The sequence below is a fragment of the Neodiprion fabricii genome, chromosome 3 (genome assembly GCF_021155785.1).
Source record: "Neodiprion fabricii isolate iyNeoFabr1 chromosome 3, iyNeoFabr1.1, whole genome shotgun sequence".
Lineage (NCBI taxonomy): Eukaryota > Metazoa > Arthropoda > Insecta > Hymenoptera > Diprionidae > Neodiprion > Neodiprion fabricii.
The window spans coordinates 11,098,286-11,116,968 of record NC_060241.1 but is presented as its reverse complement, the minus strand read 5'-3'; the positions used below and the strand labels follow the sequence as shown (position 1 = coordinate 11,116,968).

At 36.8% G+C, this 18,683-nt stretch overlaps 2 protein-coding genes across 4 annotated transcripts; one reads left to right on the top strand and one right to left on the bottom strand.

Annotated features, from left to right (window-relative positions):
* Window positions 1–312: 312 nt before the first annotated feature.
* On the bottom strand, window positions 313–5,334 carry LOC124178543 (ankyrin repeat and MYND domain-containing protein 2). The gene is made up of 3 exons (XM_046561979.1): window positions 5,049–5,334; window positions 3,512–3,889; window positions 313–1,739 (listed from the first exon to the last, which is right to left on the bottom strand). The coding sequence occupies exons 1-3, from the start codon at window positions 5,247–5,249 to the stop codon at window positions 1,095–1,097; spliced, it is 1,224 nt and encodes a 407-aa protein (XP_046417935.1). The 5' UTR covers window positions 5,250–5,334; the 3' UTR covers window positions 313–1,094.
* A 4,970-nt stretch (window positions 5,335–10,304) lies between these two features.
* LOC124178549 lies at window positions 10,305–18,101 on the top strand. Of its 3 annotated transcripts, none has more exons than XM_046561985.1 (6): window positions 10,305–10,556; window positions 10,817–10,991; window positions 11,072–11,233; window positions 11,311–11,467; window positions 11,543–11,827; window positions 17,739–18,101. In XM_046561985.1, the coding sequence occupies exons 1-6, from the start codon at window positions 10,459–10,461 to the stop codon at window positions 17,765–17,767; spliced, it is 906 nt and encodes a 301-aa protein (XP_046417941.1). In that variant the 5' UTR covers window positions 10,305–10,458; the 3' UTR covers window positions 17,768–18,101. The 3 variants fall into 3 exon arrangements, with proteins under 3 accessions (XP_046417941.1, XP_046417939.1, XP_046417938.1); XM_046561983.1 differs by lacking the exon at window positions 17,739–18,101 and adding an exon at window positions 12,914–13,131; XM_046561982.1 differs by lacking the exon at window positions 17,739–18,101 and having other exon boundaries at window positions 10,307–10,556; window positions 11,543–12,067.
* The last annotated feature ends 582 nt before the right edge of the window (window positions 18,102–18,683 follow it).

Below are 18,683 nucleotides of genomic sequence, written 5' to 3'. Positions count from 1 at the left end.
CAACCTTGCTTATGTAGAATGCATATTAAGCAAATTCTATTTTATTTGGAAAATTTCAACAAAATTGCCGTTTATGAACACATATTCACATTTTATTTAAAATTATTCACTATAAAAGTGATTACAAAAAATAACTTCGAAACACCTTGAGTAATAACATAAAAGTATACACATATACATTAATGATAAAACTAAAGGGACATTAGAGCTATTACGAGTCAAGTGAGATCACGCATAGCTGTAAATGCCAATGGCAGCATTAAACTAACACGGAATGCTAGGTAGGAACTCTTCCATTTTTGATCTAATGTATACATGTTTTAGTGCATCAAAAACTGGGAGACAAATATATTTTTTCATCTGCTAATAAACCGTTTAAAAGGGTGAAAATGACTCCCAAATGAATGAAACCAACATTAAAATGTTTCTATTCATTAACAAAACATTTCAGCGTTGGTTCTATTCAAATCCCTCAAGCATATGAAGAAATCACCTTGTTGGGTACCCATCTTCAAGGGTCGTTTTCACCCCTCCAAACAGTTTATTAGCAGATAAAATAATATGGGTGTCTTAGTTTTGATGCACTCCAACATATACGAACTAGATCAAAATCGTAGGGAAAAAGCTACCTAAGGTCCCTCGTGAGTACATCTAGCACAGTATGCCATCTCTCGGATCTTGCTTACTGGCTGTATGAGAGTATCCAGCTAAATTCTATCAATTGAGCGCTATCTATCACGCATCGCTCCCACCTCAAGTCTCACGAGAACCCAACAGAAAAGTGAAGATTAAAAAATGAAACCTATCCGACCATCTGATTATGTTTAAGTGACAATAAAACGTGAGGTTGAATCGCATATAACATATAATTATAGTATATATTACAACAATTTCTTCCGAGTTAGTCACACTAATTAGTATAATACATATGTCAATGATATAGCTATGCAAATATTTATTTACAATCGAATAAATTGGTCTTGTAGTTATTTTACTTATTTGTTTATTTTGTATTATTTGGTTGTTCAATTTAAATAAATACAGAGCATCTGAAATTTTATTGCAAATAATGAAGGTTGTACTCATCACGTTGATTAATTAACAGCTAAATTTTGCAACCTCGAACTGACCGCATTAGCCACCTGAGCTTTATCAATGTCGGTTAATTTCACGCTGGAAATTTGCCCTAGTCTTGCGCAGGATTTTTTGTGCATGAACCAGTGTAGTCTTTGACATTCCCGATCGCAATATTGTACCGCTTTACACTTACTACATTTTTTCGTGGCTTTTTCTTCTCCGCAAGTAACACATACTTGAATATTATCGGAAAAACCTCGCTGCCCGTTAATTGCAGCAGATATAACTGATACAGCAGACGGTGGGTCTGTGCCTGCTAGAGTAGCTACCATCTGACGAAAGATTGTACTCTCTCTGAAAGGAAATTCTCTAACGGATTCTCTGAGAAAGGCTTCTTGATACTCTGAATTGCCATCATTTTTACTACTCTTTAAAAATTTTCTGACAAGCAGCTCAACAGGGTCAGATTTTTTTTCTTCACTGTCTTCACTGTTCCTCTCTTTGTTGGATTTCTCAGCTTTCATAGCTTCTTGACGCTTTTGGCATTTAGCTACTTCTGCTGTTACGCAACTGAGATAATGATACTTGAATGCCATCACTTCATTGGTTTCCATTCCTTGCCTCATTTGCTTATGTCGCATTACTTCTAGGACTTTTTGTATCTGAAGTTAGGATAAGAACAGTCACATTAATTGTTATAAATGATGACAAGTTTCATTATGTAAGATATATAAATTTGATATATTGAATGATTGAGATGAAAAAACTTTGAATGGTACATTAAAGGTACATGATACAGGTAACAATTGAAAGTGAGTATAGAAATTACACAATCTCTATTTTTAATGGCAAATTTTTTACTTTCTCTGAAGAATCCTTGATTATAAAAACTGCAAGGACCACTGTTCGATGAAAACCTAAAGGTTCCATTGCCCATTCCAAAATTTTTTAACCTATATAAACAAGCAAATTTCTGATACATCTCAAATCCTAAATGAGAAAAAGAAAATTATGATAAAATTGAAATACTTAATTTCTTTCCAGGATAGTTTAGAAATTGCTATTATATAATTTTAATCAACCATGGGATCATCTTATCCCTTCTGAGGTATATAATAACTAGCGAGTGCCAGGTACTGGCAAACTTTCTGATGATATAGGATGCATAATTTATTTCAGGTACCAAATCAAACATTCTTTCCTTGATTTGTGATACTTTGAAAATGATTGAGATATGAAAATTCTATGAAATTTTATCTTCAAGATGTGTTGGTAACATTCTTTCCAAATTGAAAACTAGAATTGTCATATTCAAAATGTATTTTCTTAAAATTCTGTTGAATATGGTAGAACCCCACTTAACTAGGGTTGGCTTAACTGGGGAGCGGATTAACTGTGGTCCCCTCTAGCGCCTCTGCATTTCGTGTGAGCAACCGAGTACACTCATACTGAACTATTTCGAACAGGAAGTTGGCAGTAATTCGATCTACTATTAGCATCTTCGACAAGTGAACCATGTAATAGAAGAAAACCAAAGAAGAAACCAACAAAATTTACTAAATATTAAAAAAAAAAGAGTAAAGTACATGTGTATATCATATATCAAAGTATGGAAATAGCTTATTCATATGCCAATATACATATACACAGAATACCTAGTCATTAAATCATACTTTTCATGCAATAATTAGGAATTATGTTGACTGTTCAGAATAAAAAATTACTTGTAATTCAGATTCACTGTAAACAAATTACTTGTGATTCCACTTATCCGTAGATTCTTCAGTCCCGAGCAGCACAGTTAATTGGGATTCTACTGTATTTGCTTTTAGGTATTTTGCATAACTGAATCCAATTTTGAGCCATAACAGAATTGCTGCAATCGTCAAAGGTAATTTCTATGCAAATGACCGATATCCAAATTAAATGATATTATAGAATTCAATAGAATTTTTATAGACTCTCAATTAAAGACAAAAATTGGAAAATTAGAGATTGTTGCAGACATGAGGTTTATATTGGAAAATAAATATCAGTAACCTGATGTGTAAAATACCAAAAAAAAAAAAAACTTTCCTTCATTAGTTTTAATAAGTTAGTATTGCAGTTTCATGAATTTAAGGAAGTTCGTTTTCATTTCGTATTTTGTTCAATCATTCACGAATTCTCAGTTCCTAAACCACTTGCTGTCAACAAAAGTTCAAAAGCTCGTGCCAACCAGAGATCTATAATATACCAAATTTCCGTAAATTGTTCTTTCATATTCACCATGATTCGAATTCACAATCAGTTTCAGACTCACGAGAAATAAGGATTTTTTTCAATTTCGCTAAAACACAAATTCTTTGTGAAACAAGTTGCTCATACTTCATGGGCTGATTATGAGTCTATTTTTAGATAGAATAGGATTAAAAATAGAATAATGTGACATCACCTTATCTAAATTTTTCAAGAGCCCAGGACATCTTTGTAGATTTAGCGCCACTCTAACGGGATGAACGTTGACTTGCATAATGAATTTGTGAAAAGCATCAGCCAAATGCGGAGGTAGCATAGGTTCCATTTGAAGCCCTTGTGGCATTATGTATTGATCAATATCAGCCTTTGGTATGAAATTATTTATCGTAGCCACACAGTTGTGGTTGCCAACGAACGCAGCCATTTGAGCTGGAGTTCGTCCCACACTATTGGTGACACTTAAACGAGCTCCATGGGACATCAGTAGATGACAGAGGTCTGCATTTCCACTGAGCGCAGCAAAATGTAAAGCTGTGTAAGCATGTTCATGCTGACAAGAATTCACATCAGCCCCCTGGAAATTTTTTCTAATTATTACTTGTATACTTACGCGATGATACGTGACAAAAAATTCAGCTAATTCAACTAGCAGGGATTTAGGGAACGCTAAGTAAAGAGTAAATTATCACTGAGATAACAAACTTATCATGTTCATGTCATCCATTAAATCTTCAATGGTTACAGTAACTCAATTTTTTTTCCGTGGTATCTGTCCACTTAATGTTACAAAGTATAATCTCATAAAACACATTAAATGATTCATGATGCTCGAACTAACAATAACTTTAACATCTCAACAACATAATATCCACTTAAATTCATGCATGGGGCCTAGGCTCCTTGGATGTCTAGATTCAGTGTCTTGCGGATTTTCATTTTACTACATAGTCAAATGTGAAATTATACATATGGTACATTAAAAATCATATCTCAACAAAAGCAGTTATTGAAAAGCACTTTGGAATGATAATTGAGCAATTATTAAAATATATCAATACCATGGTCCAAAGTAGTTTTCATTTTGTTGTAAGGGTTTATTTTTATAATTATAACAGGCCTGTGTGCAAATTTAAAGCTTCATAGTCAGCATTACGACCTGAAGGTAATGAACAGTATTTCATACTTCAGTTAAAGTGTACATCATAGGAAAATGGCAAATCAACTGAAAATATATAATAAACGATCCTCCTTAGCCACAAATTGAGATTTTTCCAATTCCTTGCCATCAAGTAAAACACATGTTTGATATCTAGTATATACAAATCCGATATCGCGTAGTCGTTTTAAATTAAATTTCCAAATTTTTTTTCAAAAAAATAACCAAGCATATTGTTCGAAATTTGTTGATAACTATGGAATATTAATGCCTGACAATGACTGAGTGAACAAACAAGTTTTTCCATAGATCAGCATAATTCCTCAACTCTATAAGTACCGACTTTTGATAGCCAAAAATGTTTTCAGTTTCCCCAGTCTACTGCTTCCCTGGATTACATCTGCTAAAGAGAAACTGAATAAGTAATGGAAATGTAATAATTGAATCAGACCTGCTATTACTTACAGTTAATAGGTAGACTAAGCATTAGAGGGGCTCGGCTATAGGAATAAAAGAGAAAGGAGCAAATACGAACTAATATGCTGGCATGCAAAAAGAAAATAAATACCTAACCTACCTGATCTAGAAGCATCTGAACAATTTCCTTGTTTCCCTTATAGCAAGCATGCTGAAGTGGCGTCATACCATTCTCATCCACAAAGTCAATCTTATTTTTGTTTGCAACTAGCAATGATTTAAGCTCGGCAATCTCATTCTTGCTAATTTTTTTGAAAATATCCTTCTCCAAGTCCGTCAAGCTCCCTGTACTCAGCGCCATGTTGTTTTCGATAGGTTTGCTGGTTCGCGACAATCACGATTATTTCAGTCACACGGATGGTGTATTCCGAAATATACTCGCAGTACTTCGAGTACTGGCAACCGCGTTCCGAAATCGCGCTACAGCTTACTGCCGCCAGTCAGTGACGTCATGAAATTTGTGACGTTGTTGACTGCGACCACTGATATATGCGGCTGGGACGTGAGGCAGTTGCAGTCATGTTGCAGTAATTGAGAGATGGCCGTGTCCTCGGTGTAGCGTTCCGATTTTACTGCAACTGGCAACTTGAAGTAAAAACGGAACGCAGTTCGCAGTTGACTGCGGGTATGTTCCGATTTATACTGCGAGCACTGTAAGGTGTGACGTCAATTTAGTATACTGTGAAGCCGTTCTTTTATAGTTAGCTATACTGGTTACTGTTTCAAACGGAACGCAGTACAGTATACTGTGATCGACATTTTTTGGCGTTACTTTCATTTCATACATAATATTTGTTTCACACTGCAATAAACACAATTTCTTCAAATTTTCCATTTCTGTTTTTAACGACCGGTATTTTTAAATGACAATATTCAATAATAATAATTATCAATAGTGGAAGTTGTTAAATTTCTGAACGCTTTTGATCACCTGATCAACTGCTGAGAGCACGTTACGTCGAAAACACCAGTGTTCACAGTAGAAAAATGACGACGATTTATGACGTCATATATTTCCCTAGGATACTGCGACTGTATACTGTCAGTCTATTGTAACATCCGACCGGAACGTCCGTATGTTTTAACGACTATTATTACTGCATGTTACTTTTATCAACTAACCAAACTCGAAGTACGAGAATCTTGTAACCATAAGAAGATAAAACAACTGTCTAACTATTTAGAATATCCCTAGATGGAAATAACTATGAAATTCACTAACCAAGGCTTAAAAACCATGTTACGAGATCTTCGTACTACAGAGAGCTATAATATTATTATACGTTACTATATATCACTATCATATTAACACCATAATTAACTAACACGATTATATCCAATTATTATATAACACTTGACAATGCCATTTGTGCATTCGGAGCTGAGAGCTATACTATAAGCAACCTACGCTTTACCATATAGCCTGGAGTATAGAAGACTGTAAAACCATAGATAAATGTATAACCAACATAATGTAAAGATAGCACTGCTGCAATAACCCATAAAACTAGAGACTGCAAAACCGTCAAAACCGTGAATACTAATTATCCAGCATGAACTATACCTTCCTCCGTAACGCCGTATTGTAGGCAACACGCGCAACGTTTTGAAGGCAATGCAGATCTCCAATGTGGAGCTATACAGAGATTCATCTAGAGAACACATTAGGAAACTTACCGACGAAACGATTGAAGGTAAATCAACTCGCACTAAACTCGAAGATGCATACGTGGCAACGCCCAATGACAGGCAACCAACAGATATAAAGGAAACGTTCTAGAAGCTTCCAAGCCGATTTATATCAATATAAGAATTAATAATTATTGTTGGTTTCCGGGTTATGCGTAAGTGAAAAGCACAGTTGAAAAAACAATCTGAATAGTTTAATTTATAGGTAATTGAAGTGTGAAACAGTACAAGGTATATATGTTATGTGTTTACGCGTCAGCGGTCACGACAAGTGTAAAGAGATATTCAAAAATACAAAGGTATCTAGCACGTGAGGCGTGCAATGTGTATAGGTTTCAATAGATGTCAGCACGTCATCGGTTTGGCTGGAAGATAGAGTGTCGTTCTATTCTCAACAATTATAGATGAGAATTATATACAAAAAGCACACACGTAAACCTGCTCTAAAACTATGGATTATCAAATTGTTAAATACCCTAAATCTGTGAGGACAGTTATAACACAAACACCTAAGAATATTCGCTGCAGCGCGATTCTAATAATGTTGAGCGAATAGCAACTATGTCTCATGAACAATTGCCATTGTACTCCAGGTGAATAACAACAGTAATCAATTATAATACATATGCAATTTTATATAGATACACGCTATAAAACTAACAAACGACGAGTAACCAATATGACAATCTTAATATATAGACTTTGTAACGAACAGGATAGTAAGAATATTAAGAAGTAAACAGGAACTAGAATTCAGCGTATCGTGACCCCAAAAATGCACACAGCACTAACGTACACCACGAAACATGGGTCACCACTAGCGCATACGCACTGCGATTACCGTATTAGGAAATAGCTGCTGAAAGCACGCCACAGGGGGGAAGAAGCACGGTCGCCGAGGGGCCAAGGGGGGCTTGCGCCCCGACAACAAAGCCCACGCAGAATGGAAAATTACAGAACAACGACCCCGCACCTAACCCACCGTACCAGCGCAGCGTTATTGTAAAAGCTTGCAATATAGTAATAGCTAAAGAACTAAGATCACAGGCGTGCATGCGGCGAAGATGTCGTGCTCTAATTATAATTCCTAGAAATAGGGGGAGGTGCGCAAAAGTTGACAAAATCTAAAGAAAGGGATCGTTCTGCGCAACGATCGACACCTATAAAAACGGCGACCAATCATCGGATCGTCCTCTTGGTTTCTACCACCAGATTCGTCATCTTGTTCCGGTACAGTCTAGCGGTAAAATCCTTTTGCCTTTTGCATTTAAACTTTTCATACAACGTTACTCTGCCCAAAAGTCCAGTGAGCTTTCAGCTCCATTTTGTCATATTAATTTAAGATCTTACACTAAGTAACTCCGTTTTTGCGACTTGAAATATTGAACTTATAAAATACATCAAAGTTAATCAAAGTATCTAAATATATTAAAATCAGTCATTCCGTTAAATCCTCTCACCAATCTACGCTGCAAGTCAGCATATCCAGATTATTCTTAAAAGGTAAGCCAATTAATTAAATCTTTTATCCAATAATTACTCCTTCCTCGGTTCGTTCGATTAGAGCGACAGAATGCTCCGTTGTCCGATGTATTTCAATACTTTATCGGTAATTGGTGACCCAAACTACTGATATGAGTCTAACTGTAGCTGTGTGAATGATTCCGGTGTCTAACATCTGGAAATTTTTACCAGGTACCGTTCCGACGTCACATCTGTGTGTCCGTTCCGTGAACTAAATTCTCGACGGATTAATAAAATTATTAAAAAACAATACATTTGTTTTTAGTAATCTCCATTTTTCATTACTGTCAAAACTTTTCCTTATTAAAAAAGAGGCGCCAAAAACGGGGAACAAATCGATTTACTCTCAGAATTTTATTTTTTCAGTTATTTGTTCTCTTCTGGGTTACCCCCACTACAAAAAGGTTGGGTTCAGTAAAAAAAAAGCAAAAGGAAAGAAGGAAAAAATCGACCGGCTCTGGAAATTTTCTTTCTTTCATTGGTTTTTTCTCTCCGCAAATACAAAAACAAAAGCCGGGATTGAATTTAAAAAAAAAAATAAAAAGAGTGAACTGCGATCGAACCAGTGTCCCACATCACTCCATCCTCATGTTTTTTTTTTTTTTTTTGAGGAGGATATTTATTTAGATGAACAATAAATGTACAATATTTACAATGTTGCACTTATAATTATCTTAGTTTATGTAACTCCGGCTTAAATTTCAAGCTCAATCTAACATTTTGTTTTACATTAAGTGGTTAACTTATTTTTTAGTGTTTTGTTTAAGACTTGAATGCAGTATTATAGCAAAGGCAGCAGTAATTAACTTAAATACAGGAAAACTTCGCGCAGAAACCTGTGATTGAAAATTCATCCTCATGTGGTATCCACTCAGCTACACCACAGCTACGTCCGTGATCGCGCGTTTGCTCGGTATGTTTATGGAGCTTGCTTGGAATTCGCTGATGGTTCTCTGGAAGATTCAGTTCGAGAAAAAAAAAATTTCCTCCAATCGTTTGCCCATTGCACATTTTGCATAAATGTTATCGAGCTGGCTTCGTATATTTTTCCATAGACTGCGTGTACAAATATTCGAGAACACCGGGCGTCACATATTTTCATATCAATAAAAAAATAATATTTAAAAAAAAAAAAAGTATGCGGGCTGGGAATGGTTAATTATTTTGGTTCAGCGTCCGCTAATTGAATCCAAAATTTATTAAATCTGGAGATACTTTTATTCGCTTACATTCGTAATTGAAACAAAAAAATCCCAATTCTTGCATTCCTGAAAACATTGTGCGAGCGGGGACAAGGATGCGATTGGCAACCACTTGCTCGAGCGACCGAGTATATCTATATATACACGATTGTGGGCCGCCTTCGGTGCATAGCCGCCTAGGTGTCAGGTCGGAAATGGGCCACCTTCGGTGCGTGGCCGCCTAGGTGTCACGTCGACGCTCCAACTATGGGTTGGAAGGTAGTGAAGTTGTCCACTTAGTTGATAGCAGGCCCACTCCTGCTGTGTTCAATGAGAAGGTGTACTCACATAATTAACGCTTTGATTAATAGTAACAAAGGAATTTATTAAAGATATAAAGAGTACAAGAGATGTGTAAAGTTTAAACGTCGACACGTAATTGCCGCGCGAGAGTCACCGTCTTCCCCTCTCGCCTTCTTGGCTTTCTCCTACTTCGCCGCTACTCCCACTCTAGCGCTTAGAGAGAGACAGAGTATCTATACCCCACACCACGGTCTTACATACAGGTCTTGCGACTCAATAGAATTCCAATGGTAGAGAGTGGCTCCTCTGTTGAAGAAAAATCCAGATGGAGCTGCGATCGAGGGATGCATCAACATAACCTACAATGTTTGAATAAGACCGTGGGGTTAGCATTCCACGCCCATGTGATGCGCGAGCGCGACTATCGTCATCCTTGTCGCACCGGGCATCCCTCGATCGCAACGACGCTAGCGGCTTGACACGTTAAGAGGCCCACGTCGAAACTCAGAGTCGCAAGACCTGTATGTAAGACCGTGCCCCACACAACCTAGCTGTTATCACGAAAAGCCGAGCGTTGGAGATCTCCCTACTCATCTCTGATACCTACTACGGACGTAAGAAATGTGGGGACGAAGCGCCACGACGCGTCGAGTGTCCACATCAGCGGTGGGGGGGGGGGACCGCCATCTTGGTAGGCAAATTTCGTTGCCTGCGTTGCCTAGCTTCGTTCATTGCTGCCCGCGTTTTGAAAAAAAAGTTTATGCAAGGAATAAGAAACAAACTATCAGTGGTACGTGAGGGTGAGAACTCAAAATGCCCTGTTGTGCAGTCTCAGCGTGCTTGAATCGTACTTACAAGAAAAGTAAATCCCAAATTGAAACCGAAAAAACATCGAAAATTACTTTCCACAGGCAAGTAACATATTTGTAAATAATTTGTAAGTAAATCCACGAACTGTTTGCCACATCACCATACATATACCAGTTTCCTATATTTTACAATTTGTACAAAACAAATGTCACAATTTAAAAAGTACAGAAAATCTAACCAAATCTAAATCTCAAATGAAACAGTTTGACAGTTTGGTTATATTTCTTCGGCGACGTGTTTTCATTTACTACCATGTGTGCTATCTATAAGATAACGTACTTTCATCTGGCATACAATTTAGGTTTCCGAAGGCTGAGAATCAGAGACTAAAATGGGTTGAATGTACACAATTGCCATTAACATCATTACCTGCAATTGCATACCTCTGCTCTGTACATTTCGCAGAGGACAGTTTTGACCGTACTTCCCTTAGCTGTACAAGGCTGAAAAGAGACGCTATTCCAGCAATAAACATTGTAAGTATTTATTTTCTTTTTCTACTGTGAACGTATAATGTAGCTTTCCATATCTTGAACAAACCTGCATATTATTACAGATAAATACTGGAAAACCGGAAAACTTGAGTGAACATGAACATGAGCATGTATCACAAGTCCAACAAGACGTGTATCCATCAACGTCAAAAACAATAGATAAAGAAATACCTGAGGAAATATTTGACGAATTCACATGCGGAAAAACTGATGCCAATACCAGAGTAAGTTTTTACTTTCGTTCACAAGTAAATTAAACATTTATAGCTGAAAATAACTTTACTTTAATATTTACTTATAGTCAGACTTACTAAAGACACTGTTTGAGAATACACCAAAACGCATTCATAAATGTGATGTAACAAGCGAATGTAAGCCACAAAAGCGTCAATGTATTCAGTCAGCATTGTGTGAACAAACTGTTCAGGGAACACAAGTTAAATCAGAGAGTTCATCAGGTGAGTAGATGATTTTTACGACATGATAGAAATATTTGGAGAAGGATATTTAATATTGTGTTTTTAAATTTGCAGAAATGATAGATGATACGTATTTGTCAAAGTCACCGTTTCTGATAAACCAACAAAATAACGAGGCCTTAAGTGATTCCCGAGACCAACTACAGTATACTCCTAGAAAAATACTTCTGTGTAAAAAGTTAAAAGCTCAACAAGATATATCACGACGGCAGATACAAACACTCAAAAAACGAAATAAGCGGCAAGAAAAAAAAATAGCTATCCTTAACTCGATTTTAAATGAATTAAAAGCAAAACAGATGCTTGACGAGGAGCAGCTTGATTTACTAAAGACTATTGGTACGTCAAATGCACATCTTTTGAAACGGTTTGTGGGAAAACGTACAGAGAAAAAGTGTGTGCGCACGAAAAATGGTGAACTGATTTCACGGGAATATTCAGGGTTCGTACGCACCGGGAAAACCTGAAAAACTGGTAAAAGTCGGGGAATTTCTTACAGCAGGGAAAAGTCAGGGAATTTCGAAAATAACACTGGAATTTTATGTCTGTCAAAGAAATAAACTCTTTTTCTATACAAAATACTATTGATCTTAAGGGGAAAAAATTGGCCATAAAATTCCGTTTCGCCGCACCACTTCATATATTTTATACGTTTGGCGCGTAAAGTTGCAACGCTATGAAAACTTCGGGCAGCGTCGGCCTCGCTCGGATCAGCGCCACTCGTTAACGCCTCATGGAATACGTCACGGTCTAGCTTGCTTGTGTGCGTAGCGTTTGTGAAACTCATACATATTTAAATCGTAAAAATAGTATTTGCCACCAACGCGTCAACGTATAAGGAGATTGGTGAATCAAAAAGAAAAACGAAAATTAATATAAGGTAAGTAGATCATCATTATGTCGCGATAGGTTATACGATATACATAAAGTGCATGTATTTTATTCAACATGTCAAGCATGATCACCATTGTTTACCCGCGCTTTTCGATGACTTATCTCTCGGAAGTGAAAAAGTTGTAAATGACGTAATAACACGCAGATTAATCCTTACACATTTAATATAGAAACTATAAAGTCAGTTGAAGGGTTTTAAAGAAAACTATGCATTGAAAAAATTGCTAACTTACAAAGCCTAGTCCACGCTTAAAATTTTAAAGTACGAATTCATGTGAAATGCAGTCGATGTGATTTTATAATGTTATTTTTGGAAATTGATTGTCATATCACTTGTGATCATTGTATGGCCAAATAACTGTAGTAAAATATGTGATGAGATTACATTGTATGAGTTCTGCATTGGAATGACTAATGAGGAATAAACTTTGTATGTCATAGGTATTCTAAAATGACATTTCAATGGAGGTCAATGCAGTGCGGTCTTGATCGAAATCATAAAATTTTACATATGCTATCCTTTTTTCTCAGATCAATGCCTTTCTCTGAATCAAGGAGATCCACGTTCAATATTCAATGGCTTAACGAAGATCATTTTTCGCCATGGCTGAAAGAATGCAAAAATGATAAGTTTGCATTTTATTGCATCATGTGTAAGAAAACCGTGCTGCTGAGCAACATGGGCCGACAGGCTTTAACTAGTCACATGAAAGGATGTAAACACAAACACGCCGCGAGGAGTCAAAATAATACTTTTGGAATCAGAGTATTTCTATCACCGAAAACAGTAGATGTCCCAAAATCTACCACACTTAGACTTGGTGAGTAGGCTGCTCCGCGCGAAATTCGGTAAAAGTATTGTGCACAGGCAGAAAGCGGAATGAAAAAATAGGTGTCAAATAAAAAAAAATAAAAGATGCTAATAACTAAACCTGGCAAAAGTCAACATTTATTGCTGATATAAATTATAAATCCGATTATTAGTTGAAGTAATAATTAATAAAAATTGCATTTTTCACCGCGACCAAATTCGATGTTATCAAAACTCAGCTCACCGATTCTAGCTCAATGATTAGTGAAATGATTTGAAATTTTTACTGCATGTTCAGAATACATACGTTACACCTCCAAAGTCGATAAAACACATAAAAATTGCATTTGTTTACTTATATTCAATAACAAGTGGCGGGGTATCGGTAAACGGATTTCGGACACTTATTGGCGGAAAACAGTATGCGAAGAACTTCACCTTTGAGAAAACTTCCAGCGAGCCGTTTTCCCATGACATTTCCCATTTTAAAAAAAAAAAATTTTCCAAAAATTTCAGTGTAATCGGGTCATAAATATTGTAACTATGGATGATTTTCTAAACAACGCTCGGCGCGAGCAGCTCGTTCAGCGTTTGGGCGCTACGTGCGGTAACGGAACATTATGCGTTTTTCGCAGATTTTTTTAACACTGCAATGGTACATTGCAAGATTTATTGCTATTTCATTATTTAGAATATTTATATCGTTAATCGTACTCACGCACCATTTTTCTCATCATTAGTTTTTTGATTTTATTTACATTAAATATTAATTTTCCCACCTGTCTGAAAGCAATTTTTATGTGTTTTATCGACGTTGAAGGTGTAGTGTATGTATTCTAAACATACTGTGAAAATTTCAAATCAACTCACCAGTTATTGAGCTAGAATCAGCGAGTTGAGTTTTGAAAACGTCGAATTTGGGAGCGGTGAAAATTTATAAATGATATCGGCAAAACATGTCGCCGTTTGCCAGGTTTAGTTGATGGTATTTTTTTATTTTTTTATTTGACACCTTTTTTTTCATCCCGCTTTTTGCCTGTGGACAATAGTTTTATCGAATTTTGCGCGAGACGCCCTGTTATGATCGGCGTGCTCGATTGTGGAACGCAAACGTTGCATCTCATGAATGGTGTTTCATTTCAGATGCAAGTTTGATTGCAAATGTTGAAAAAATAGCCGAAGTACAAGAAACTGAGAAGACAGGAACGATTTCGCAACCAAGCACATCAACACAACTAGAATCAACGTCCCTCTCGCACATACTACCAAAGCAGCGAGGAACAGATCGTTTCATTGAAAAGGAGAAGGTTACGCGAGCAGAGATAATCTGGTGTCTTCAGACTGTATTCTGCCACCTATCCCTTGCTGCTGCAGGGAAATGCACAGAAATTTTCAAACTAATGTTTGATGAAAATGGGACAGCTAAAGCAATGACACTGGGCCCCAACAAAATGGGTTATACAATTTTGCAAGGCCTTGCCCCGTTCTTTAAAAATGAGTTACTAAATGATATACCGCAAAACAAGTGCTTTGTCGTATCGTTTGATGAAAGCTTAAACGGAGTATGCTAATTAGAACAGATGGATTTCGTTTTACGGTACTGGAGCAAAACCAAAGACAAGATCGTTAGTAGATATTTTGGATCTGCTTTTCTAGGTCATACTACGTCGGCCGATCTCTTGACTACTTTTAAAACGGAATTGTCCTCACTGAATATGAAGAATCTTCTTCAGATATCTATGGATGGGCCTAACGTAAACCTCAAGTTTCTACGTGACCTAAAGAGCGAACTAAATGATGGTCCTGATACTTCAGTTCTTTTAGACATTGGAAGCTGTGGGCTTCATAATCTACATAATGCGTTTAAAGCTGCCATGAAAGCAACGGGTTGGAACATCGTACAATTACTACGCGCTATTTACAATTTTTTTGCACATGTACCCGCTCACAGAGCGGATTACATTCGGTTCTCCGGGTTCCGGCAATTTCCTATGAAGTTTTGCGCAGTAAGGTGGTTGCAAAATGGTGCTGTTGCTAAACGAGCCGGCTTGATATTGCAGAATTTGGAGAAATACATTTCTGAAGTTCAAAACGAGAAGAAAGAACCAAAATCCGATTGTTACGAGTTGATGAAAAAGGCGATGAAGGACAAGTTTATGAGGGCTAAGCTCACATTTTTTCAAACTATTGCTGCTGAAGTAGAGCCATTTTTGACTGCCTATCAAACTGAACAGCCGATGGTGCCATATCTTTACACTGATCTGAATGAAATAATTATTTCAATCATGGGCCAATTTGTTAAAGAGGAAGTATTGGAACAGTCCACGTCAGTGTGTGACATGGAAGTTTCAAAAGCGGAAAATCTAAAAGAAGCAAAAAATATCAACATCGGACATGACACTCGTTCAGCGTTTCGGGCAATGGACGGTTTTAATACAAAAGAGGTACTTCTTTTCAGGCAAGATTGCCTACGGTCTCTAGAAATGTTTTGCCGAAAACTGCAAGACAGATCCACTATCACGTATCGTCTGACGAAAGCTCTTTCTTTCCGTGATCCTAGAATTATCCTAGAATCTCGAAACATCGCCTCAAAACGACTTTCGACCGCCTTGACTGAGTTTGTTTCTCATAAGTGGATCAGTGGCATCGCAGCAGACAGAATCGAATGAGAATTTAAAGCGTTAAGCGCAAAGCCAGCAGTAATCGAACAGCTAAAGGAGTTCACAAGAGACGAGCGGTTGGACCATTTTTGGAAAAACATGGCTGTAAGCAACAATCTTTCCTCAGAGTTTATGTCATTCGTCAAAAAGCTCTTTGTCATGTCACACGGAAACGCGTCTGTCGAAAGAGGATTTTCAGTGAACGGGGAGTGACTGGTTGAGAATCAATCGGAAAAATCGTTAGTTGCCCAGAGACTTATATGGGAAGCTATTCGAAGTGCAGGAGGAGTTGAGAAAGTATTTATCACTAAGCACATGATCCACTATGCGAGAAATTCTCGTGCTAGATATCATGAAGATCTTGAGAATCAGAAAAAAGAGGTGTTACGTCCAGCATACCACTTCTCTCTATTTTTCCTACTCGCTAACTCTCCCACAGTTCTTACATTAATCTCATGGTCTCTGTCCTGTCCTCTTATCTCTACGTAGTCTCATGCTATTCACTATCGCGCTTACTCATCAAATTCCATTCCCTACTCCTAGCATTGTCACACCTTTTCAGCACCCGTACGTTTCACGTCTCGAGGAACACTCCTATTCTAACTTTCAACAACGTCACATCTAGACTTCTTACATAGCTTCATACAGCACACTTCGTTTTTACTGCCGTCTGAGATTCCTCGAAATAAATATATAAGTAATATCTCAAACAAACCCTACGTTATTTAATCCTCATCCTGATTTCCGGTTGTCTTGGAACGTAAAAGCGAAGCCAACCAGTTTACTCTTACCGCTCAGGAGTAACTCTACTCACGGACGTAACAGAGGCAACAGAAAAAAAACGTCAAGAGAACGAGAGAAAGAGAGCGAATCAGATAGTAAAAGAATTACAATCAAAGAAACGAAAAGTAATGGCAGAAGCACACAAAGAAGCCGAGATATTGAATGACCAAATCCGTGCCATTTCTAAAATTTAATTTATTGTGTTGCGTCTATTTTAATTTCTCATAAGTTGTATTTCTTTAATTCTGTGATATCGAAATATTTTATGGTAGTCTTTTAATTCATGAAGTACCTGCAGTTACTAGTCGAACATTTGAATGTAAGGTCGTTACCTATTTCAGTTTTTTTTATTATTTCTCGCGAAACAAATAGAGCTGTAAAGTTGTAATATTATTTTGAACAAATATATTAATTCAACCTTCTTTCATCTTTTCGCTTACAGAAAATCGCAGTTTGTTGTTTGTAAATAGATGGTCAGACAGAAAGATATTTACTAGGTAATATTGAGTATTAATGTGTAAAAAAGTTGTCATTAATCAGCGGCATATTTCGTGAAAGGTTACTGGAAAAGTTGTATTTTCAGGCTGGAATACCTGGAAAAGTCAGGGAATTTCAGATTCCAAAAAGCGTACGAACTCTGATATTCACCAGAACTTAGAACTTTGGCTGTAACTTTACAATATTACTCCCCCTGAGCATACAATTATGTACGTCAAAAACCATTAGTAGTTGGTATCGCTCAATCAACTGCAATCCGGATCAGTTGGTCGGCACGTTGGTATTTGACGAAATGTCCATTAGGCAGCACGTAGAATACGATGTCAAGAAATACAGTGTCAATATTGTAAATGACCATAGTACAGTTGCAAAAGATGCATTAGTCTTCCTATTTGTCTGTATGAACTCTTCATGGAAAATACCAATTGCATATTTTCTTATAAATGGTTTGAGTGCTGACTAGAAATGCAACCTTATACTCCAAGGTATATCTTTATTACACAACGCTGGTGTCCAGGTAGCTGCATTAACATTTGATGGTCCACCAGCAAATTTATCTGTTGCGAAAAAGCTTAACTGCAATTTGAATCCAAATTTTTTACAGACTCATTTCGAACATCCGATTACTCGTGAAAAAATATTTGTATTCCCTGATCCTTGCCATATGATAAAATTAGTAAGAAATATTTTCGGGGAAGTACAAATTTTATTAGATGGTAATGATCAGAGAATAAAATGGAGAATGATCGAAGAACTGCATAAATTGCAAACGAACGAAGGGATGCATTTGGCGAACAAGCTTCGTTCAACTCACGTACTCTTCCACAAGAACAAAATGAAAGTTTGATTCGCTACAAAACTATGCAGTATATCTGTTGCCCAATCTCAAGGTTGGTAGAGAAGACTTACAGCTACCGAAATTTCAAAATAGTTTGGCAACTGAAACGTTTTTGTCAATTTTTAACGACCTATTTGATATTTTTAATTCAAAAAAATACATCAGGTAAATTTAAAAAAACCAATCAATGCAAACAACTGGCAGCAAGTGTTCCAAAAAATGGAGGAGTGTAAGGTCTACATATTAAATCTAAAACTAGGCGATGGTAAAAGAGTTGTTGACTCGTCACGAAAAACAGGATTTCTTGGCTTTCTAATATGCATTTACAGCCTGCAGGGATTGTATCGGGACTTGTATCAGATGTCGAAATTACTCGCATATATTCCGACCTATAAAATAAGTCAAGACCACATAGAACTATTCTTTGGATGTATTCGTTTGCAGGGTGGACACAATAATAATCCAACTACTCGTCAGTTCAAATCAGCACTTAAAAAAATGATTAATTCATTCTGACGTTAGGGACACAGATTCTGGAAATTGCATACCTCTTGAGCAAATAACTATTTTACACGTGTCTTCTGCTAAACTTTCAGAGCATGTTCTTAACATGTCTACCCTATTTACCAGAACGTGTGATCGAGAAATCCCGCGCTTATCAGATTCAAATGACTTATCTTATCTTAAATACTATTGAAGATCATTCTTATA

What these genes read in the sequence shown, in the direction of transcription:
- LOC124178543 (XM_046561979.1), bottom strand. Translation starts at nt 5,249, where the DNA reads ATGGCGCTGAGTACAGGGAGCTTGACGGACTTGGAGAAGGATATTTTC. An exon ending in TTCAGATGCTTCTAGATCAG is followed by an intron (nt 3,890 to 5,048) that starts GTAGGTTAGGTA and finishes AAAAATTTCCAG; the next exon opens with GGGGCTGATGTGAATTCTTG. An exon ending in TCTTGAAAAATTTAGATAAG is followed by an intron (nt 1,740 to 3,511) that starts GTGATGTCACAT and finishes TCCTAACTTCAG; the next exon opens with ATACAAAAAGTCCTAGAAGT.
- LOC124178549 (XM_046561982.1), top strand. Translation starts at nt 10,459, where the DNA reads ATGCCCTGTTGTGCAGTCTCAGCGTGCTTGAATCGTACTTACAAGAAA. An exon ending in TCGAAAATTACTTTCCACAG is followed by an intron (nt 10,557 to 10,816) that starts GCAAGTAACATA and finishes CATACAATTTAG; the next exon opens with GTTTCCGAAGGCTGAGAATC. An exon ending in TAAATCAGAGAGTTCATCAG is followed by an intron (nt 11,468 to 11,542) that starts GTGAGTAGATGA and finishes TTAAATTTGCAG; the next exon opens with AAATGATAGATGATACGTAT.